This window comes from Ochotona princeps, chromosome 7, assembly GCF_030435755.1.
Source record: "Ochotona princeps isolate mOchPri1 chromosome 7, mOchPri1.hap1, whole genome shotgun sequence".
NCBI lineage: Eukaryota > Metazoa > Chordata > Mammalia > Lagomorpha > Ochotonidae > Ochotona > Ochotona princeps.
The window spans coordinates 26,301,877-26,326,436 of NC_080838.1; the positions used below are offsets into that span (position 1 = coordinate 26,301,877).

Sequence of the window (24,560 nt, forward strand, 5' to 3'; positions counted from 1 at the left end):
CTTTAAATGTCGAATTATTTTTGAAGCAATCATGTGCACACTAGACTGTGTATTATGAGCCATTGGTGGCATAGGATTTTTTTTTTTCGTAATGTTTGAGATTAGTCTCTGACCAAGTCAGAACTGATAGCAGTGAGGTTTAGCATCACTATTTAAATTTCCCAGGTAACTAGTGTGTGGAGTTGAGAGCTGGAGACCTACTATAGAAGAGTAGCCCACAGGGGCCTTTGCTGTACATAGCAAGCTGAACTGCTATGGTGTTGAGATCCCATACGGTTGCCGGTTCAAGTCCCAGCTGTTCCTCTTCTGATTCTGCTCTCTGCTGATATGCTTGGGGAAAGCACAGATAATCCGCGAGTTGAGGCCCTGGAACTCATGTGGGAGACCTGGATGAAGCGCCTGGCTTTGGACAGACCCGCCCCAGCTGTGCCATAATTTGAGGAGTGAACCAGCTGATGAACAATCTCCATCACACCTTCTCTGTCTGGAACTCTGCCTTTTAAATAAAAATAAATCTTAAAAAAGAAGAAGAAGAAGAAACAAAACAGGACCCAGCATGATGGCTCAGTAGCTAAATCCTCACTCCATACGCTGGAATTTCATATGGGCGTTGGTTCGTGTCCTCACTGCACCTCTTCCCATCCAGCTCCCTGCTTGTGGCCTAGGAAAGCAGTCGAGGACGGCCCAAAGCTTTGGGACCCTGCACCGTGTGGGAGACCCGGGGGAAACTCCTGGCTTCAGATTGGCATAGCTCTGGCCACCTGGGGTGTGAATCAGTGGACAGAACCTTATTTTTGTCTGTCCTCTGTGTATATTTGACTTTCCAGATAAATCTTAAAAACAAAAAAAACCAGAAGTTAGCAGATTATTTTATTGTAGTATCCTCTTTCACTCTCAAAAATTACTGAAAACATAAAGAAATATCTGTATTTGTTATACGGATTCACCATATCAGAAATTAAAATTTGGAAATAATTTAGAAATGGTAATGGTAAGTCCATTACAGGAAAAGTCAAGTTCCTCAGGAGGTAGGGTAAGGGAGGGGAGACAGAGAGCTTCTGTCTTCTGATTCATTCTTCAAATGGCTACAATAGCCAGAACTGTCCTGGACTGAAGCCAGGATCCAGGAGCTTCTTATGGAGCTCCCATGTGGGTACAGTAACCCAAGGCCAGCAACATTCTCTATTGTCTTCCCAGACTATTATCAGGGAGATGGTTCAGAAGTGGAGCATCCAGGACTAGAACCAGTACCCATAGGGGACGCTGGCAACACAGGTAGAGGATTAGCATCCTATGCCACCACACTCCTAAAATGATACTTTGAATTGAAAAATAATACTCAAAATAGATTTGATGTCTTAATGTTTCTAAATGTCATAAAGGGGTCCCTCATTTTATACTTTGAAATGTATTTGGAAGAGTGGCAGAGAGAGGGAGGGGCAGAGTTCATCCATCACTTGGTTTCTCAAATGGCCACCATGGCTAGAACAGGGCCAGGCCAAAGCTGTGAGCCAGGAACTCTATTTGGGTCCTCCACTGGTCATCTTCTGCTAACTTCCCAGAATCACTAAGCAGAAGTATGGATTGGGAGTAGCTGGGACTTGAACCACTTGGTGTGGGACACTGGTGCTGGGTCTTAAGCCAGTCGGCCACAACACTGGCCCTTGTATATCCTACTTTGAATAGTCATGTAAAGTGATATCAAGCTTATTTTTGCAAGAGTATTTGTAGCTGCACATGTCTATTTTCTTCCACTCCAGTTTTTTTTAACGTAACTCATCCTAGCACTCCCTCTATACTACTGAGACTATATCCCTAATTCTTTCCTACAGGTACTCTAATGCTTTTTTTTTTTTTTTTTTTTTTTAAATAGATTTGACTTTCTCTTACTGTGTGGGAGCAACAGAGCCGTGGAAAAGCTCTGTTAAAATGAGTTTGTTTTTTGGCACATTTGGACTTTAGGTTATAACCCTTGTAATACTGTCATTAACATAAAAACATTCAGGCCGGCACGCCAAGCTAGGAATTTTGTTAGCATTTTAGTTGTCTCACGTAAAACCAATCGGCTTGTTCTGCTGACACCTTAGGTTTGATGTTACTGCCCTCCCACAGTGGCTTATTCCTCATAGTTAGGTTTTTCAGCCTCATTTTCTCTCTCCATTTTACAGGCCACTGCTGGGGTTAACCTTTCTGGAGCAACTGCAGGGACACATTATCCCTAGACATCAGTAGTTTAAAGTCTATCATTGTATTAACTTCAGAAGTCAAGAAATGGCTGGCTTTTTATCTAAAAAATGAGATGAAATGTGGAAGATTTCAGTCATTTTCCCCCCTTTGTTTTATTTGAAAGTTACACAGAGGTTCACTCCCCAGTTCACTCCCCACCCAAGATCAGGAGCCAAAAGCTTCTTCCAGCTCTCCTACATAGGTGGCAGGGACCCAAACACTTGGGCCATCTGCTGCGGCTTTTCCATGTCATCTGGAGCACAAGACCTGAACCCAGGCAACTGGACAAGAGATGTGAGCATCCCAAGCTGTGTTTTAACCATAGTATCAAAGACTTACCCTGAAAATGTGGTTTGAATTTGTTGCATTGTATTGTTTTGTTTTTGTTTTTTTTGGAACACAACCACATTCATTTATTTATGGATTGTGGATGGATAATTTTGTGTTTTTTTATTTATACTTTTTTTTATTCACTAATTACATTGTATTATGTGACACAGTTTCATAGGTACTTGGATTCTCCCCACCCCCTCCCCCCATGGTGGATTACTCCACCTTGTGTTGCATTGTATTTTATTTAATGATTTAGGGAAGGAAAAAAGTCCTGGTGATTTATATGGATATTAGAAGTTGCAAGTCCCAGGGCCTTTGCACTGTCATTGACTGCTTTTAGAAACCAGCAGTTGCTTGCCTCACTGACTCCAGGGTGAGGTAACTGCAGCAACACTTCTTACACTTCAATCACATTTCCTAGCTGTTTCTGGTTTCACTGTTTCTTCTTTGTGCTTAACTAACACATTTTACTTATTTATGGGTGATGTACCTCTCTTATTGCAACATAAACTCCATGAAGGCAGGATTCCTTAGCTCTTTTTTTTTTTTTTTCAAAGTCAGAATTATAGAGAGGGGGAGAGATAGAGATCTTCCATTTGTTGGCTTACTTCCCAAATGGCCACAGTGGCCAGAGCTGAGCTGATCTGAAGCCAGGAGCCAGGAGCCAGGAGCTTCTTCCGGGTCTCCCATGTGGGTGCAGGGTCCCAAGGCCATCCTTTGGTGCTTTCCCAGGCCATTAGCTGAGATATGGATTGGAAAGTGGAGCAGCTGTGAGTTGATCCAGTGCCCAAATGGGATGCTGGCACTGTAGGTGCAAGATTAGCTGGCTAAGCCATGGCGTCGGTACCCAGGACTTCTTGATTCTCTTATTCAGGTAAATATCCTCAGTATGTAAAATAGCATGTGGCACAGGATGCAAATTCAGTATGTACTTTTTGGCTGAAGGGATTAAAAAGGAAACACAACTCCCAAAAAACTTCCAAGTGATTTTTATTTAAAATTATAGTATAAAAATAGTTATATAGAACATGGAAATAAAATTCTGTGAAATTAAGTTCTTTCATACAGCTTGGTGTGTAGGTTTAAAGTTTTAATAACATTTAATATTTTAAATATCCAAAATATTAAGTCTTTGCTCTGGAAACTATTTATTGAACATGTTTTTCACCTTCTTTTCAATGTTTTGTACAGTAGCAGGTGTGATTTAGCTGACTGGTTTGGTGTTCAGTAAAATCATATTTTATGATAAGAATCATCTGTGGCAGTAATACTAGCTAACATATACTGATGTAATATGTATTAGGCATTTTTTAAAGAGATTACAGAGCAAACAATGTTAAAATTAGAAACCTAGAAAATTCCTAGAAAATTCAGTTTTCCCTCTTTGCAATGGAGCAGTCACTGCAAAATTATTAGCTTTCCAGGATGAATCATCAGCAACAGTCTTTTTTCACCAATAGGAAGCATTTCTTAGCTAGGTACAGGTTTCTCACATGAAAAAAACAAGAAGACATAAAGGTAAGAGAGGAAGAGATATAAAGAAGGAAACAGAGAGTAAGAATCTAAGTACAGTCTTGGTGAATGGAAATATACGGTACTGTTTGGTTTGTTCATGAAATACATAAGGCTTACCGGATGTCAGTGCTCACCTGACAGTTATATCTGTGTAAAGAACTGGTGCTGTGCTCTGTATTTGGGTCTCTGATTTGTCTGAAGGTTGCACGCAGCCTCATTAAGGGCAGCCTCTGCTGAGGCCTCTACGACTTGGGGTTGCAGTTTGGACCACAGGGTGCAGAAGCCTTTATGAAATTGGGTGTGAACTGAGGAAGGAAGCAGGGCTGGGCATACAGGTGAAGGGTTTGAGTTAGACACGTTGGGAGTTTCTCCCTCTTGCAGCAACATGTTATTAGAAACTGTTTGCAGCCTGTCTCTGTTCACTGTTTGGTTTGTTTCAAAGGGTTCTTTGCCTCATTGGAGCCTCTCAGTGAATTGTGTCACTGCGGCATGTTGATTCCACCCTGGGAACAGAGAATATCTGTTTAGCGTTACCCTTTAGACTAGTGTCTGTTCTGTTCATGCACCTGTGCCACAGATTCTTTTGTCTTTTAAAAAAGTGATGGCTTAAAATTATGATTTGTTTTGCCCGTGGAATAAATGCATGAATGGAAAAGAAAGAAAATATATGGTTCTAAGATAGTACTTTATATATATATATATTTAAGAACTAGTTAATAGTCTTTCACATTAATAGTCTTTGGTGGAAGGGGATATTTGAAGGATGCTACCAGCATCCAACTTTAGAATGTTTATCTGTGGGCCTGGTGTGGTAGCCTAGTGGTTAAAATCCTCACCTTGCATGTGCCGGGATCCCATGGGCACTGGTTCTGGTACTAGTAGCCCCACTTCCCATCCAGCTCTCTATCTGTGGCCTGGGAAAGCAACTGAGAACAGCCCAAGGCTTTGGAACTCTGCACTTGCATGGGACATCCAGAGGAAGCTCCTGGCTCCTGGCTTCAGATTAGCTCAGGGCCAACCGAAGTGGCCACTTAGGGAGTGGATCAATAGAAGGAAGATCGGCCTCTCTCTCTCTCTTCTCTGTATATCTGACTTTCCAATAAAATAAACGAATAAATGAATCTTAAAAAAAAGTGTTTTTAAAATTAAAAAAAATTTTTTTTAAAGATTTTATTTATTTTTATTGGAAAAGCGGATACACATAGAGGAGGAGAGACAGAGAGGAAGATCTTCCATCCGATGATTCACTCCCCAAGTGAGCACAATGGCTGGTTCTGTGCCGATCTGAAGCCAGGAACCAGGAACCTCTTCTGGTTCTCCCACATGGGTGCAGGGCCCCAAAGCATTGGGCGTCCTCTCCTGCTTTCCCAGGCCACAAGCAGGGAGCTGGATGGGAAGTGGAGCTGCTGGGATTAGAACTGGCGTCCATATGGGATCCTGGGGCGTTCAGGGCGAGGCCTTTAGCCACTAGGCCATGCCGCCGGGCCCCCCCAAAAAAGTGTTTATCTGTGTTGTCACTTCATCCCCCCTTTGTTTACCTAACCGGCAGACATTTGCCCAATAATCAGCTGGATCTACTTTTCAATGTGAATCTGGACATACCTGGGAAAATGGGCTTCTAAGTATATATACACTGCCTACTTCAGTACCCACTTAAAGATGTAAAACAGTGTCTGGTTGTACTCCTACAAATGCAGAGCCTCTGCAACACAGAAATTACAGTAACAGCTACAAAAATAGTGAGCGAGTTTTTTTTTTTATTAATATCAGCAGTCTGCTTTGCATTTTTATCTCAGTTACCAAGCAGTGGCTTCATGATTCTTCAACAATGAGAAACCAGTTAAGCAGATCAACATTTTGCTCAATGGAAATTTATAAGTCCCCCAAGATAGAATCCCAAGTCTCAGTTCAGTCTGAAAACCTGAGGTAATCAGTAGCTGCATTAATTAATGATTCCTAGTACTGAGATATTCCTGGGGTTTTTGAAGGGGGAGCATACCTGGAGCTTTGAGATATTCAATAAATACTTCCAACTTATATTAATACATACATGTGTGCACAGGCAAGCCTAGAACAGCAGTTAAACAGTCTACTGTGTGACTCAGTATTGTGCTCCTTAAAGGAGAGTTTGTCAAGCTACACTACAGCATTTCAAGAGCCAAGGTTTGAATGCTAAAATCCAGGCCCACAAGTCTCTTATGGGACATACGTGTAGCAGTTTGCATCTTAAATGTCTAGGTAAAAATCTGTTCATCTGAAGACTGGGATTACAGGTGTTCCTTCTAAGATCAAATGGCTCAAACGATGCAGCTAATTTTGCAGTCAGTTCTCTCTGCTGGAGTGCTTCCATGTGAGGTAGAGCAAACACAGACACTGGTTTCACATGTGCTGGGGACTTGTCTTGCAAAGCTTAAGTCCTGAAGAGGAAACAATCTAGTATTATAAAGTCCTGGAAACACGTGAAGCACGAGAAGAATCCAATGAGCAGTACTTGTTGTGTTTCTCTTTTCTCTCAATCTGTCAAAGGCTCACAAAGAAAATCTCCAGACCACAGGCTCCTCCTAAAGAATAGGGCCACTTTCACTGAAGTGTTGCCCATTTGGGAAAATCAAATGCACATTGATTCCTATTCATAAGACAAATGTTAGTATCCTACAAAAGAAGTCACCATACAATTTCATGAGCCAGTGTTTTTAACGGGATTTTTAAAAATTATACACAATTTTCCTGAAATTCATAAACTGTCTGAAATGTTTATATACCTGAATCTATTTGAACAGAAACACTGAAAGCTTATCAACAGTTAAAAAAATACATATATCTTAGTCAAAATGAGCTCACCAGAAAGAATAAAAAAAAAGTAAGTTTAATTTTTATTCTTCCTCTTTGTTCCCACAGAGAGGTATGATTGAAGTACTTGAACTAATGAAAATGTTTGAACTGACAAGGAATCAGTACTTGGATGCTACGAATCTAGGGACCAACCAACAGGCAGGAAGGGCAGAAGCATCACATTTTACTCGCTAGATTTTAAAACATCAATGCAGTCATTTCCTTTGTACATGAAACTAAGCTTGAACAGTACCAAGGCTTGCCAAAGTTCTAGCATTAATTAATTATAGAACCTGGCCACTTCCCTTCTTTTCTTTTTTTTTTTTTAAAGATTTATTCATTTTATTACAGTCAGATATACACAGAGGAGGAGAGACAGAGAGGAAGATCCTCCGTCCGATGATTCACTCCCCAAGTGAGCCGCAACGGGCCGATGCGCGCCGATCCGAAGCCGGGAACCTGGAACCTCTTCCGGGTCTCCCACGCAGGTGCAGTGTCCCAATGCATTGGGCTGTCCTCGACTGCTTTCCCAGGCCACAAGCGGGGAACTGGATGGGAAGTTGAGCTGCCGGGATCAGAACCGGCGCCCATATGGGATCCCGGGGCCTTCAAGGCGAGGGCTTTAGTTGCTAGGCCATGCCGCCGGGCCCGCCACTTCCTTTCAAACTCATAATTCTTTCATTAGATTCCAATATTTGTTTTGAGAAAAACAAACAATGAATTGGGTGTGTTTTCAAAATAAACATTTCCTGTATTACTTTTATATAAAACACTTCACATTATTTCAAATTAGTCAATAAATTAACATTATATAACCACATGGAAATAAGTTAACTATCTCTTTTCATATATCAATCAAATATTTTCCCAAAAGTCTCAAAATACTATACAAGATTTATGAAATCAAACAGCATTTCATCTAAATATTTAACAACAGTATGTTCAGTATTGAACAGTAATAAACAAAACTGCATGTCTCTGCTGTTTCAGGTATGACACTGATGCTCGCATGGGCTGCCATGAATCAAAAAAACACAGCTACAAGGTTAATCCAAAGAATAATTTAAATGCCATTTCAACGGCAATTTCCGTGACTGAGTCATGAAAACAGACGTACAGTTCTTGAGGTTTTGGATGAAGAAACAGTCTCCTGTCAAGGAAAAGAACACACTTATTTCAGAAATCAAAGTACTGAAAGAATACAGGAAAAAAAATCTCTCATTGAATATTCTGTTTCTGAAAGAATCTGTAGTAAATTAAAAATTCACATCTAAGTTGATTATTCAATCTGAATCTAAGGGAGAATAAAGCCAGATTTGTTTCTAAGCAGATAACATGTACAAATATGCCTTATGCCAATATTTACTTATTTTCCCCCAAGTATACTTTAATTCTATTTTCTTTTTTGTTAAGCTGATTTGTTTTATGATACAGTTCCAAAGGCTCTGGGATTTCCCCTATATTATTACAATAGTGTGTACTTCAAAAACCTAAGTCCATCATTCTATTATTTAAGTGTATCCTGACATTGTAGGTGTGGACGATGGCAGAGTCCGGCATCCTGTTGTCAAGCTATATTTAACAGTTTCATTGGAAGTTTAGTTTTGATTTGGAAGTAGAGATGCATATTGCATTGTACCTGCACATTTCGATATGATAGTCTATCATAGTTTCTCTAGATGAATATATATATATACATATATACATGTAGACCTATATATTTTTGATCTTGTATTTTGCATGAAGATAACCTTGTATCAGAGAGAAAATATGATAATTTTATTTATCTTTTAAAAATGTATACATTTTTCTGTTAAATGAAAGGTAGGGAGATACAGTGGGATCTATATGTTGGTTTACTTCCCAAATGCCTACAATATCAGGGTTAGGTCAGCCTGAAGCTAGGAGGCAGGAACTCTATCTGGGTCTCCCCAGATGTGAGTGGCAGGAACCCAATTACTTGAGTCATCATTTGCCACCTCCCAGTGTGTACCTTAGTAAGAATTTGGAACTGGAGTGCAGCAGGGACTAACACCAGGCATGCCACTATAGGATACAATCATCCCAAGCAGTGTCCTGATGGCTGTGCCAAGCACCTACCCCCTAATTATTTTTAATGTCACAACATAAAAATCTTATTTCATCAAAATATATTACCATATCCCATCATTTAAAAAAAATCAAATTAATAAATCATTGTAACAAAACCAAAAGCATTTGCATTACTTTCAGCACAATAGTTCTTAAACATTAACTGTCCTTTAATTTGTATTAAAAGTATTACATAACACTTTTTTACACACAACAAATATTGCAATTTTATTTGGTTTTCTTAAATATTGTTGACATATTTAATCAGTACCAACGCATGTAAATTGAACTATTTAAATTGGAGATAGTTATCTGTATCATCGTAATTCAACATCTTGAGACTTGTAGAAAGACTGTTGTAGACATAATTAAGGTTCTACTGCACACTTGAATGTATACCCACCTGGTCTTTTCATTTCTAGCCTTTCTTGTGGCCATAACATTCCACTGGCAGCAGCCAGCTTAATCTTCTACAAAGAAAAGCTCTGGCAATACAACATGGAGTTAAGCTATGCTCATGTTCCCAAGTCTGGTTGGTTACATGTTGAAGTCACAAAGGAGCTTATTAAAACCAGATTCCCATGCCCAAGAATTAGGATTTCAGTAAGTTTGGTATGGGGCCCAGGCATCTCTAATTAAACAGTCACTTAAGGGACTCTAAATCCCAAGGATCAGCACCCGGAAATTACTGCTTTGGATAATACTTGAAAATGTCATTTTTTATATGGCAGATGTTCCCCTCTGTGACTTGCTATTCCCAACTAAATTAAATTACTTAGAAACTGAGGCTTCCTGCAGGGGTCTTAATTTAGCTTTCCAACTTGCTTTTAACCTTATCTTGGTATATGTCACTCCCACAATGCCCACACCCTCACCACATTTTGTCTACACAGCTCCATACACTGAGCCATCGCACATTTAGTTGGTGACTACTTTTTTTTTTATTACAAAGTCAGATATACTGAGAGGAAGAGAGACAGAGAGGAAGATCTTCCGTCCAATGATTCACTCCCCAAGTGAACACAACGGCCGGTGCTGTGGTGATCTGAAGCCAGGAGCCAGAAACCTCCTCCAGGTCTCCCACACGGGTGCAGGGTCCCAAAGCATTGGGCTGTCCTCTCCTGCTTTCCCAGGCCACAAGCAGGAAGAGAAGACCTGTTAGCACTGGCCTGTATATCAAGGAGCTAGATAGCATTTGATGTGGGAGAAAGAGCAGAAAGAAGATATGAATCACGTGTAACCAATGAACCATCAATCAATGTGAGTAATACTGCTTATGATCGACATTAAAGAACTGAAAAACCTAATATGCTTTTATTACCCTATGTTATTCCGTAAAGGGTCAGGAGAGCAGAGAAATCTTTCACCTTCTTAGAATGTGAGGAAGAAGTTATGTATAAATTATCAAGATTATAACAGGTAACTTACAGCACACTCAAAACTGCATTAGACATTAGCAAAAACTATAAAGACATACAGTGGGATCCAAGAGTGATCCTGACAGCCTCTTAACAGGAGGTCATACGCACAGAGTGGGGGGGACCCCAGAGTGGAGCAGGAGGACAGGAGGAGGCTGGTATCCCAACCCCAGAGACTCCTGGATCTGCACCAAGGAATACCAGTACAGGCACCAAGGACTATATTCCGACTGCCAAGCAGACCACGGGGAATTGGAGTGCCCTTGTAAGCCAAGAACTCTGAGGTCATCCATTCCCTTTCAGATCTCCCACATGGGATGGAAGAGGCCCAGATCCTTCCTCACAGGATCTAATGTCATTGGAACAACAGCCAGGAGCCCTGAGCGGTCTTCAGAAACAGAAGAACAGTAAACTTCCTTTGAGACTCGGGAGAGGAGTTTTCTCTGGTCCTTACTTAGTTCCAACTTTGGATCCCCACCCTCTCTTGCAATGACCATCAGGGTCGCTCCGGAGTCTCCCCCAAAATTAGATCAGATAGACAGAGACTAATAAGGAAAGCTTAGAACAGACAGGAAATGGTCAACTTGGACTTACAATATACCTTACCAGATAGGACACAAAGATTAGTCACTCCTCACTAAGGTATTGAAGATTTCTCTGCACACCCCTCCTAAAACTGTTCTGTGTCTCAAATGTTAACATACGCCTTTTAAGAGTTATAAGCCTGTTTGGACTATCCTAAAATTCGCCAAGTTCAGTAAAAATCACTCTTCAATACTATATCCTGATAAATAAAAAAATGAAAATAGAAACAAGACAACTGAATAGTACCCTATCACCATTTTAAGGTGTAGAGCAGCTGGTTGTGTATAAACTAAAATTGAAATGACAATGAAGTAGTCACAGGATGTGGTTAAGAACTTGCATTTTCTAACATATTGGTCACTCAATACCATGTCAATTAACTCCATGATGTTGTAAATTGTTGTTGATGTTGTGTTGGGACTTTTAATTCATTGGGATGATATTCTGCCAGCTCTACTTTCAAACCAGGGATGGTCTCCCAATGAAACTGTTGAATTTATCTGGACAATAAGATGCTGGACTCCATGCATGGTATATGCTTGTAATGAAATACTCTCAACTGAATTTGATTTGTAATACTGCAACAAGGTGGAAGAATCCACCATGGGGGGAGGGGAGGGGGGGATGGGGGAATCCCAGAGCCTATGAAACTGTGCCATAAAACAAAATTAAACAAAAAGAAGATATGATCAAGGTCAGTGTGGCTGGAACACAGTGCATGGAGGAGAACAGTGATGAGAGAAGTAGGGCTGGGCAAAGGCTAGATATTGCAGGGTCTTACATGGGGACACAAGAGGAAAAGACAAAAAAAGGAGAGGAAGGAAGAGGAGAGAAAGAAATTGGAGAATGATTGTGGAATTATTCTTTCAGTTATCACATAGTTTCATAACAAAACTATTTTTTATTAGAAAGACATATAAAGGACTTACAGGAGATACTTAAGCAATAAAATTCTAAAAATAGTAGAGCTGGATTAATAGTGCTCTACCTATATTTTTAAAATATTAATCTCCTTTACCACTTTCCTCACATTTTGCTTTAATTTCAAACACTTCTTTTCACACTTACCCTACTACCCAGTAAGACATAACTGGTGGTGCCTTTTTCTGATCAGTCCAGTTTTCGGGTGAGCATTCAAACAACACACCATGTTCTTTCACAGGGTTAAGAGAAGACACTGAGTATGTAGAGGCTGAGTGATCTCCATCATCTAGGGCTTTCTTTTTCTGCAAATTAATAGCCATTATTTGTATTAACTGGTATCAATTAACTTCTTTGAAATTAATTTTGGAAAGGTGGCGAATCAGAGAAATAGAGATCTTCCCTCTGCTGGTTTACTCCCAGAAAGGTCTTCAAAAGCCCAGGCAGCATGGCCACCAGGAAGCCAGGAACTAGGTACTCACCCTAGGTCCTGCATGTGGGTGGCAAAAACCCAAGTGTGTGAGCCATTGTCTGCTGCCTGCAAGGGCGTGCATTACCAGGAAGCTGTATTCGAAGTGCAGCTGGAATTTGAACCAAGAAACTCTAAAAAGATTCCCAAGCAGAATCTTAACCACCATGACCAATGCCCACTCCATATACTGTTACTTGAAAATGTTTTCACATACGGATCTGATTCAGTCACTTATGCCACTGCTAGTAGTTAAGAGATAGCAACAATATTCTTACCTGCAGAAAACTTTCTGCTCTTCCTTTGTACTGGGATTTCTGAAGATTTCATGGACAGTATCCACTCACTCTTAAAGGCAATACTTTGCTCACTGCCCTATCAGTCTTGTATTACATCAGCAATTTACAGATGTTGTCCCCAGTAGAAAACAGATTAACGTGTTTTTTTTCCCTCAAGGCATATACAACATATTGTTCTTTTTATTTTATTTTTTAAAGATATATTTATTTTTATTACAAAGTCAGATATACAGAGAGGAAGATCTTCCGTCCGATGATTCACTACCCAAGTGAGCACAACAGCCAGTGCTGTGCCGATCCGAAGCCAGGGACCAGGAAGTTCCTCCAGGTCTCCCGTGTGGGTGCAGGGTGCCAAGACGTTGGGCCATCCTCGACTGCTTTCCCAGGCCACAAGCAGGGAGCTGGATGGAAAGTAGGGCTGCTGAGATTAGAACCGGCACCCATATGGGATCCCAGCACGTTTAAGGGGAGACTTTAGCTATTAGGCTACTGCGCTGGGCCCTGTTCGTATCATTTTTAAAACACAGGAGTGTCTGGTATATAGAAGGCACTTAATAATTACATACTAACAAATGTAATAAACTTAAAACACCTATCTAAACCAATGTTGTCTCCCGCTTTGATGCATAATCTTGATATTTCTAATTGATTAAGCATTAACAAAACAAAAAGGACACATTTGGAATATAATGACTTTTATAAAACTCAGACTAGAGCAGTAGCATGGTTCTTCATTTTGTTTTTTTCTCTCAACTCATTTCTTACCCTTCAAGACATCCTTTTAATTCACCGTTAAAAATATGTCCAGAATCCAAAAGTCACTACCAGTATTTTCTCTGCAAACTTCAATAGCCTGTGGCTGATCCCTGCGTCCATCCTTGATACCTTATGTCCTGTCCTTCCTACAGCAGCCTGAGTGATTCTTTAGAAACCTGGTAACCACGCCCTTTCTCTGCTCAGAACTGTCTAAGAACATTCCAGAGTCCTTACTGCAGTTCTTCAGGCCACACAGGGCCTGGCATGCTCTCTTTGTGACCTTATCTCCTTTTGCCACCTCCAACCCCCACCCAGGCCCTGCCAATGCTTCCCCAGCCCCACCTGCTACACCCCTTTCTCAAAGCTCTGCCTCCAGAGAGCCACGGGGCTCACTCTCTTCATTTAGGTCTCAATTCAAATATTACTTGACAAGATCAAAGGAATGTTAGAGGGATCAACAGTAACTTCACCACATATCCTCACCATACTAACTAGTATTTGTTACCTTATCTGACATGCTAGCTGTTAATTCATTTGTCTCTTCCATTGGGAAATGGGCCTCGTGACAGAAGGGATACTGTTTTGTTCCCTGTTGTGTCTTCAGCACTTAGAAAGGTATCTGGTACACAGTAGGCACCTCAATATTTAAATAATATGAGAAAGCTAATTTATATTACTAAATACTATCAAGTAATTTCACAAGATATTCTCTTACAGAATTTATCATTTTGGTTGAACAGAGAGAAGCACAGTAACCCAAATCACATGATGATATAGGGTTAAACATAATATTTTTGCTTAATAACAATTTCTGAGAATCCAAACAAGGAATCCTGTATGACAGAATCTTATTGAGGTATGATGTAATTCAGTCGCTCACTTTATACTGAGGGCATAGGAAGACTTGAAACTAAGACTAGCATTTATTATTCCCAACTCAATCTTGTTCTACTCTTAAACCCAAGTTCTTCACGATTACAGCATCCTTAAACACACATGTTGCTATACACATTCATTACATTCATTGTCAGAGTTTAATGTTTGACCAGTCACAAGTGTACCTCTATACTTATTCTTTTCAGGAAATCAATGCCTATATTTCACTGTCATTAAAAATAATCTAAATGGCACTGTAGTTGTATGCAGCATTATTTTTTGTCTAGCAGGTACAACAGAAAATGAAATCTTGAAAAGAAAGCAGGCAACTTATCAACCAACTAGGAGCTAAAATTTTTGCAATAGTGTTGTGACTTCAGATTTGCTTTCATTCATTATGTTCCACAACACTTTACATTTTTGACTGAATACTTTAAAAATGGCAAGAATTGGGGTTGGTACCATGGTATAGTAGATTAAGTCCCTGCCTGTGGTGCCGGCATTCCATTTGGGCACTGGTTCAAGTCCTGGCTGCTCTACTTCTGATCCAGCTCTCAGCTAATGTGCCTGGGAAAGCAGAGGAAGATGGCTTAAATCCTTGGGCCCGCTAAACTTGTAAGAGACCTGGATAAAGCTCTTGACTCCTGGCTTTGGTCTGGCCCAGGTCTGGCTGTTGTAGCCATTTGGAATCTCTCACTCTCTGCTCTCTTTGTAAATCTGCCTTTCAAACAAAAATAAATCATTGAAAAAAAATGACCAGAGTTATATGAGGAACCAATTGGTGGATATATGAACCAAGTAATGGTCAAGTCATAGATCTAAAAAATGGGGAGTTAATTTTATATTACAAACTAGTAATGTTCTACTTTGTTTCAGAAAACAGAGATCCACCATTACCTGAAATCGTAATCCAGAACATCAACCCAGTATTATAAAACAAAGCTTTGAGGTTAAGTATTGTGAATATAATCCCATTGTGATTGGGAAAATAAAACAAAACGTGAAAACATTGCTGGACATAACGAAAACGGAGCACAAAGAGAAATTTTAGAAATCTGGAAATGAAATTGGCAGAAGGCTGCATTTATAGTAGGGTCTCACCTCTTTCACCATTGTCTGTTGGAAAATGGCACGAATGGAAAGGCAACACTGATGGAAATTCTTGATTAGCTGAGGATGGATAGAACCACTTAGCTGTGCCACCTCTTCATGGGTAGGAGTAATAAAGATTCCTTGCACTGTTTCTAAGGCAACATAGTGGAAAAGTGTATTCTCAGGACCAGATGTCAATCTTGGGGGGAAAAAAAGAAGAAAAAAAACTAATTTAAAAACACTGTTTTCATGTGAATTTTGCCAATTCTTACATACATTTTTATCTATGATACTAATATAACTAGGGAAGAAAAACTGAACCAAACATTTAATTCCCTCTTACCTTTAATTTAATTACAAGCTAGGATTATTATTAATTCCTTTATACAGGCAAAAGCTAGATGTTATGTAAGAATAAACACCAATTCATTTGTAAGGAACTTAATCATCCCTTGCTAAACTACCCAGGTGGCTAAATTTCTCTTTTTCCATGGCTAACACTGAGTAAATCAGCTCATGCCTGGCCTAGATACCTACGAACTTGAAAAAGGTATCAATCTAAGCTAGATCACATATCAAAATGCCTTCTAGCAAACTAAACATGCTTGTTAGTAGCATTACAGTCTTTACTGCTGGAATCAAAACTGATGATCCCAAAGAAAAACAAGATTATCATTACCAACTACCAAGCTGGGTTAGTATTCTGTAACAGCAGGGCACTTACTGGTAACATTCTAACAGTATTCATAATTACAATCTTCCTTCTCTTACATGCACTATTATTATTTTCATTTTTACTTTCTTCTTTATACATTCCTCTCCTGTTTAATTTCAGAAAGGCCAGCAGAACCTAAAATAGTACTTATTTTTTTTTTTAAGATTTATTTTTTTTAAAGATTTATTTATTTTTATTACAAAGTCAGATATACACAGAGGAGGAGAGACAGAGAGGAAGATCTTCCGTCCGATGATTCACTCCCCAAGTGAGCGCAACGGCTGGTGCTGCGCCGATCCGAAGCTGGGAACCAGGAACCTCTTCCGGGTTTCCCACACGGGTGCAGGGCCCCAAATCCTTGGGCTGTCCTTGACTGCTTTCCCAGGCCACAAGCAGGGAGCTGGATGGGAAGTGGAGCTGCTGGGACCAGAACCAGCGCCCATATGGGATCCCGGTGCATTCAAGGCAAGGACTTTTAGCCACCAAGCCATGCTGCGGGGCCTGATTTATTTATTTTTAATGTAAAGTCAGATATACAGAGAGCAAGTTCTTCCATCTGTTGATTCACTCCCGAAACAGGCGCAACAGCTAGAACTAAGCCGATTCGAAGCTAGGATCCCGGAGCCTCTTCCAGGTCTCCCATGCAGGTGCAGGGTCCCAAGGCTTTGGGCTGTCTTCTACTGCTTTCCCAGACCACGAGCAGGGAGCTGGAAGGGGAGGGAAACTGCTGGGATTAGAACCAGTGCCCATATGGGATCCTGGCACATGTAAGGTGAAGTCCTTAGCTGCTAGGCTACTGTGCCAGGCCCAAACTACTACTTATTTCTATTTCTATCATTTATAAGAAGAACTAAAGAAAAACAATAAAAATAGTAACAACAAAATAATAGTAAGTAGCTTATGCTAAGGGTCCTTTATGTGCCAGCATAGATCCTTAGAATATCTTAATTTTAACTGTCATAATCTCATAAGACATTATATGTTACTATCTTTTTAATCACAAGGAAATCAATGTGTACAGTACTTACATTAACTTAAGATCACACAATCAAATAGCAGAATTTAGTTGACTGTGCAACTTGCTCTATTGTTCCTGGCTTTTTCTTTCTCATTGCTGACATCAGATTGGCTAAACAGATGACCTCTGATTGGTTAAATAGATGGAAAACAATTCCCCACTTGCATCTCAAATATTCACCTTGGATTCTAAATTCTTATATCATAAAACGTATCTGTACTTCAAACAGTCAAACAAAAGATGCCAGTTGACTTTTTCCATCCATAGAACTGAGACAGGAAAAGACAAATCTAAGCCCTTAGCCCAGCAACTGGCTTAAACATCTATCGCAGTTAAATTCCTGCTAGACTGTTTGACCACATCACCTGTATAAACATCTATCACTGAGACCAGGAACGGAGAGAAAAGAATATCATCTACACATTCTGGTATTTTTCCATAGAGTAGTTTGCTCATTAACAACTGATAGCTAATATCTTTTAAGAAAAATAAACAGGAAGCAGTATTGTGGCACATGGGTTCAGCAGCCATCCAAGACACAAGCAATCCCATATGAATGTCCATTTAAGTCCCAGCTGCTCCACTTCTCACCCAGCTCCCTGCTAACATGCCTAGGAGAGTAGGAGAAAATGGTCCATTTTTGGGCTTTGGACATCTTCGTGGGAGTCCCGATGGAGATCCTGGTTTTGGCCTGACCCAGCACTGGCCGTTATTGCCACTGGGTAGAGTACCAACGGATGGAAGACCTCGCCCTCTGTCTTTCCCTCTCTGTAACACTGCCTTCCAAATAAATAAGTAAAATGTAACATAAAAAAAGAAATAAAAAAGAGGAAATATTTCTGATTCAAAAATGAAAATAATTTAAAATGCATATTTTATTTTAGAATTTATATCTCCAAATTCAGATAAGTTGCAGAATAGAAATTGTTCTTAAACATAACTTAAGATTCTTTTGAGGGAGGCTAGAATTAATATTTTTATTATTTTTAAAAAATTTTCTTTAAAAAATAAACCACAACACAGTAAACAAGATTAGCTCTTGAAAATCCTAAAATTTGCTCAGCATGTGTTAACTGGAAGCTTTGAAAATCACCAAACAAGCAGCCAGCTATCCAATAGAAAGACAAAACATTTATACAGGGAAACAAACAAAAACCCACAGAGAAAGTAAGCTCTGTTTTCTAGAGGTTATTCTTGTGGTAGAGAACGGATTCAGGCTCCTTTGGGAGTTGGGAGGTGACAGGTCACTTAAGCCAGGTGAGAGGAAATTTGCACCTGAGTGAGGGCAGTAGCAATAACGGCTGAATGGATTCAAGAACTACTGGATTCAAGAACTACGGATAGCTACTGGTTACTAAATGAAATATTTTGTTTCTCGTACTTGGAGTGGCGAAACTGGCAGTGATTCATAACTGGTGAACTATCAAAACCACTTAAGCAAGTATCTCAGAGCATAGCCTACGTCCGAGACTTGGGGTGGGTGGGAAACTGGGTGGGGCTTCTCCCTCAATAACCCCCTTTACCTCAGATACATGAAGGAAACAATATGGAAATAATAGTCTTACCCACTTCCCTATAGCCCTTGAACCTTTTTACCATAATTAACTATGTAAAGATTGTCAAAAATATAATAATAAAAAATAATAATTAAAAAAAGAAATATTTTGTTTCATTTTTAACATGTGTTTTTACTTTACAAAACTACGCACATATAAGTTAGGACAATACATTACACAGTGTTATATAGCACGCTTTCAAAACGAGTTACATGTATAAAACACCTTTGCATGCTAATGAGAAGACACACCTTTGGTATCTTTCAAAATAGGAGAGTATATGATTTACGCCACATGTGAATGGCTATTTAAGGTAGTGAACTTGAAATGAGTTTCCTTTCACTAGAGGCAACACCAAAGTAATAAACATATTTTAAAAATATAATCTGTAGGTGCTGTGGTTTGTGCATAATTTATCTAAGTTTCATGTGTTGGAGACTTGGTCCACAGGATGGTGATGGAACCTGGAGGGGTAGGACCAGCAAGAGGTCTTTAGATCCTTGGTGCATGAGTTTTGGAAGGGTACAAAACTAGGGTGTCCTGAAGTGAGGTCTCAACTCAGCAGGTTATTATGGATGCCTGAGCCTGACCCCTGAATCCCTCTCTAGCTTCCAGTTTGGTGATGTCATTGGTATCTCCCTGCATGCACTGCTGTCATGATGTGAGGCCAAATGCCACTAGGCCCCTACCAGAAACCAAACTGATGGAGCCATCTCTGGCTTGGGCTTTGAGCCTATACACTTACAAACAAACAAACAAACAAACAAAACAAACTCTCTTTTTAAATTGCCCTGCCTCAGGTACAACAACAAGAACAACAACAAAACTGACTAGTTTTGTAAAGATTTTTTTAGGTTGCATGAAAGGCCTGACTCAGGCACGTTTTTAAGAAGCATTTTAACTATTAAGAAGATTAAAGATTGATATTTGAAGGCACTGAATGCCAAATTAATACCTTAGAAAGATTTCTAAAGCATTATATTATAAAGACAATATCCTGAGCCTGGCACAGCTAAAGTCCTTGCCTTGCATGCCGGGACCCATATGGGCACTGGTTCTAATCCCAGCAGCCCCATTTCCCATTCAACTCCCTGCTTGTGGCCTGGGAAAGCAGTCAAGGACAGCCCAGAGGCTTGGAACCCTGCACCTGCATGGGAGACTTAGAAGAGGCTCCTGGCTTCGAATCGGCTTAGCTCTGGCCATTGTGGCCACTTGGGTAGTAAATCAACGGATGGAAGATCTTCCTCCCTGTCTCTCCTCCTCTCTGTTTATCTGACTTTCCAATAAAAATAAAATAAGTCTTTTAAAAAAAAACAGGCAATATCCTATTTGCATTTGCTTTTGACCTTTCAAAAAAAGAAAAACAAGCAAATAGCATTTCGTGTGTTCTATAAGGGTAGTTCAAAAGTTTGTGGAAAGTTTGAATTGAAATATAAATTATTTTTGATGCCAAAAATTTTGAAATCAATGCATAATTATTTCATGATATACATTTTCTATGAACTTTCTGAAGCTCTTCCTTCCTTAATATCTGAGTTTAATGTAAAATGTCTCAAGAAGGAACACTTTTAAAAATTAGCTGTATACATATAGAAAATTCTATTTGTACACATCTGATTATTTAAGTAAAAGTGTACAATTGAATTTCTCACACCAATTGATCCCACATACATCATAACTGTCAAGCAAGCTGATACAGACCTGCTGGTCACCACAGACTAATACCATTAGAAATGAAATACGTAACATTTCATATTGCAATAATTACACAGTTTAAGTTGCTAAATATTCTCTTCTCACTCTTCTCACTTACTTTTACTCCATTCAGTGTAAGTTTGAGGTTGTAACTGTTTTCTGAAGGGGGTGTTACAGGGTCAGACCCTGGGAGCAGGCTCTGGGTGGAAGATAGGGCAGGAGGAAGTGTAGGGATGAGCAGTCAGGAAAGAACAGCAGGGGGGAGGTGGAGGGGAGGTGGAGGGGAGGTGGAGTGGAGCAGGACTGAGCAGAGAGAGAACTGAACCCTTTTGCACAGTAACAGACCTCAGCTGGGACCGCCAAGAACTGTCAAAGACAGGAGTGACTGGGACGGGAGCCAGCAACTGCAATCACTCCCAGCACCTGGGAGTGAGCACCCGGAGTTAAGGGTGACTGGGCACTCACCACAGCATCCCCAGGGAATCTCAAGATTAAAAATTCCAATTCACACAAAATGGGAGCTGAAGAGAGGTTAAAAAAAAAAAGGACTGAAATGTCACTTTGTAAGTCTTTATCTTTTACAATGTAAAAGTGCTAATTTTCCCTAAATGTACACTAAAACATTACTGAGCTATCATAGCTATTGCTTTTAATATATAAGTTACATAACAAATACATTTGTTAAATAAAATATCTATACCAGAGTACTTCAAAAATTAAAGGAAAATGAAAAGGTAAGTTTCTGGTACGAAAAGTTTTTTATATGAAGAGTCACCCAAAAATTCATGGGAAATGCATATTATGAAAAATCATGGATTAATTTAAAAGATATTTTCGTATCAAAATAATCTTGTTTTAATTCCATTTTCCATGAAGTTTGTGAAATACCCTTAAATTATATTTTCTCACTGCAAAGCTTCCTTAAAGACAATTAAAACAAGAAAGGATATTATAAGCAAGATTCTTACTTCATTGTGTTATGTATTTCCAATTCCTTTTTGGAAAGATCCTTTCTCGTGTTTCCCAAAGAAAGTGGATTTGGAAGAGTAGACTTTTTCTTAGTGATCTGAAAAATACAGTTGATAATTTTATATCTAAGAATGTTACCAAACAGCAGAAATAATGTAAAAATTAAAATTCTCCTAAAAGAAACTGCTTACCAGCTTGCCAACACTCACTCCTGGCTAACAGGGACCCAAAGCCCTGTCATGGGAAAGAAAACTTCCCGCAAGCCTGAGGGTGGAGCCACTGGTGAGTTCCCTTTAGGGCATCCCAGAGATCCTTCCTTGCACTTAGCACTCAGTGATGGGGGCTGTATCTTCCTCATCTTGATATCTTTATTTGTGCACCACACATGGCTCCTGGCACTTGGCTGGTGTTCTACTGCCATCTGTTGAATGGCTGACTGTTGAAGGTTGATTATTCAGGCTCTCTTAGGAGCTACGTGTGGCTCGGTTACCTGGTGTCATTGACTGGTTTATAGCTATGGTAGTGATGTGAGTACTTCCTAAAACATTCCACCGTGGCTCTAGAGTGTCCTAGTGTTTGAAATGAAGAGACTGAATCTGTAGTGATTTATGTCAGGCCACTGTGAGTCTCATGTTTTATTTGTGCCCTTCTTGGATTTCTCCTGCTTTGTACCTTGTTAGATATCATTTCCATCTACTGAAATGACAAGTTTTGAACATGTTATAAAAGACAATAGCATCAGGGACTGGCAAGGTAGAATAGCACACTTATCCTCCGCCTGCAGTGTCCTCACCCCATTTGGGCACTGGTTGATGTCATGGCTGCTCCACTTCTCACCAGGCTCCCTGTTTGTGGCCCAGGAAAGCAACAGAGGATGGCCCAAGGGCTTGGCACCCTGCACCCACATGGGAAACCTAGAAGAAACTCCTTTTTGGCTCTAAATCAATGGTTTACCAAGAGGATTAAAACCACGACCATTTCAAATGAGGAATGAGTTGCCAATAAAACAATATTACTGGGGTCAATGCTGTGGAGTATAAAGTTAAGCCACTGTCTGCAGTGCCAGCATACCATACGGGCACCATATGGTATGGCTGCTCCACTTCCACGTAAACTCCCTGCTAATGTGCCTGGTAAGGCAGCAGAGGATGGCCTAACTGGTTGGATGCCTGTACACACGGCAAAGACCTGGAAGAGGCTCCTAGTCACTGGCTGCAGTCTAGCCCAGCCTCAGTCATTGTAGCATTTAGGGAGTGAACCAGGGGATGGAAGGTCTCTCCCTCTTTTTGTAGCTCTGCCTTTCAAATAAATAAAAATAAATCTTAAAAAAAATCTCTTATAATTACAAAATGAGGGTTGGAGAGGCAGCTTAGCTCCTCGAACATATACTCTTGAACACACACACCTTAAGCAAAGCCCCACTTTCTTCTGAGCCATCAGAGCCTTGACACTGCCTTTGCTTCCGCACTGCATCTGGTGTGGTATGAGGGCTAATGCCAGTACTTTCTCCATCTTCACAACCATCGTCAGGTCGTCCACTGCTTCGGGAAGGACTGGGCTTACGTGTCTTTAACGAATAGTCACCAAACAGGGATCTTCTGCAGGTTGGAGAGGTTGTAACTTTAGAAGAAACCGGTAACCTACTGAGGATAGGTGAAGTGGTCAAAGTGTCTGTTTTTTCACCAGATCCGGCGAGGAACCAGTCAGCGCAAGACAAGCAGGGCCCGGAGGAAGACAGTAGGTGTTCCTCGATGCGCAAATCAACTCCTTGCAGCTGCTGAAGGGTTGTTTTGACCTGATCCACATATATACAGTCCGGTCCAGGATTCCCAATAGCTTTGGATGCACAGCCTCCTGCTTCTAATAGCACACATAACATATAATGTTTCTATAGGAGAAAAATTATTAATATATATTAAGCTACCATGGAAAAATATATGTAACAGATATGTATAAACTTATGAATGATGAAGACATCTGAGCACATGGTATGATTATTAAAAATTCTCCTGCTTCCCTTTCTTGATCTTATCAATGCTGTTTGATTCTTATGGAAAACAATCTCACACGGCCTTTATTGTGGCCTACCATTAACCACCTCTGTTGACACATATAATTCTCTAAGATGACTTTCAAAGAACCTCTAATATTGGGAAATCATTTCATTGGCAATTACATACTTAAAATTTTTCTGATCCTATGTTCTTTTCATGTTTCCTTCTATTTCCCAAAAACAATATTAAGAAATAGATACAGAAAGAGGAACAAAAATACCTTGAAACTTCTAAATTTTTTCCTAGGTTTTATTAATATTTATCTGTAAGTACTACATTGATACAAAAGTTTTAAAAGAAACAAACAGGGATATAATATTTTCTAGAATACTGGTATCTGCCCTAGCATTAAGGAAGCATGTTTATTTTTGTACTTGTTTAAATAGTCAATCAATGAAAAAGCAAAATCACAAGAAAGAAACCCAGGTTAACTTACCAAGCCAATGATGAGCAAAAAATATCTCCCTTCAGGTTCCTGAAAGACTTCAGTGTTGGAGTCTGCAGGAGGGTGGAGGTGATATTGAGGAAACACTTCTCTCCATATTATCAACTGACCAATTCTCTGTTTTGCTGCTAAAGGCAGCAGGCAATAGTGGCGACAATATACAGCAATATCAATAAGATCATCCTTAGGCAAATGACTGCATATCAAATAACCCTTGAATTTAACCACAAAGAGCACAAGTCAACTGATGATGCACTGCAATACCCAGCGATATTATTTCTAAGAGTTTTATGATCTCCTCTTCAAGTAGCTGGAAATATGCATTTCAAATGGAATAGAGATATAGCAAAAATAATTTTCTCATCCTCAGGCTAACCAGAGATCAAATGATAAACTTCAAGAACCCAACCAGTAGATGCCATTACAAAGCAAGATCCCCTCTGTGTATTATTAGCCCAAGTGTTTTTACAAAACTAGAAAAGAACTACATTCAGAGAGAAAGAGATTACTTCTTATGTTTGCAAAATACTGGGAAAATTTATCAAGCTCTATTTATATAGCAGGTGGACAATTACAAAAATGTCAAGCTTTGACATACCTTGTAAAATAAAGAAGATCCCAAAATTGTATACAGCCTCCTCATGTCATAGTAATCCTCAGACTGTGGGGGAAAAAAAATCCAGTCTTATTTTGTG

The 24,560-nt window shown here is 39.8% G+C and overlaps 1 protein-coding gene across 5 annotated transcripts in view; it reads right to left on the reverse strand.

Moving 5' to 3' along the window:
- Positions 1-5,597: 5,597 nt before the first annotated feature.
- Positions 5,598-24,560, reverse strand: part of INTU (inturned planar cell polarity protein) — a 95,443-nt gene continuing 76,480 nt past the window's right edge. Inside the window, exons 11-18 of one of the 5 annotated variants that reach the window (XM_058666872.1) lie at positions 24,464-24,526; positions 23,857-24,078; positions 22,772-23,254; positions 21,366-21,463; positions 15,423-15,612; positions 12,069-12,226; positions 7,574-8,056; positions 5,598-7,219 (exon numbers count right to left, since the gene is read on the reverse strand). In XM_058666872.1, the coding sequence (XP_058522855.1) occupies positions 7,945-8,056; positions 12,069-12,226; positions 15,423-15,612; positions 21,366-21,463; positions 22,772-23,254; positions 23,857-24,078; positions 24,464-24,526 (1,326 nt within the window). In that variant the 3' untranslated portion in view covers positions 5,598-7,219; positions 7,574-7,944. Of the gene's footprint in view, positions 7,220-7,562; positions 8,057-12,068; positions 12,227-15,422; positions 15,613-21,365; positions 21,464-22,771; positions 23,255-23,856; positions 24,079-24,463; positions 24,527-24,560 lie in introns of those variants that run through there. The other 4 variants (XM_058666874.1, XM_058666875.1, XM_058666876.1 and 1 more) reach the window with 4 other exon arrangements.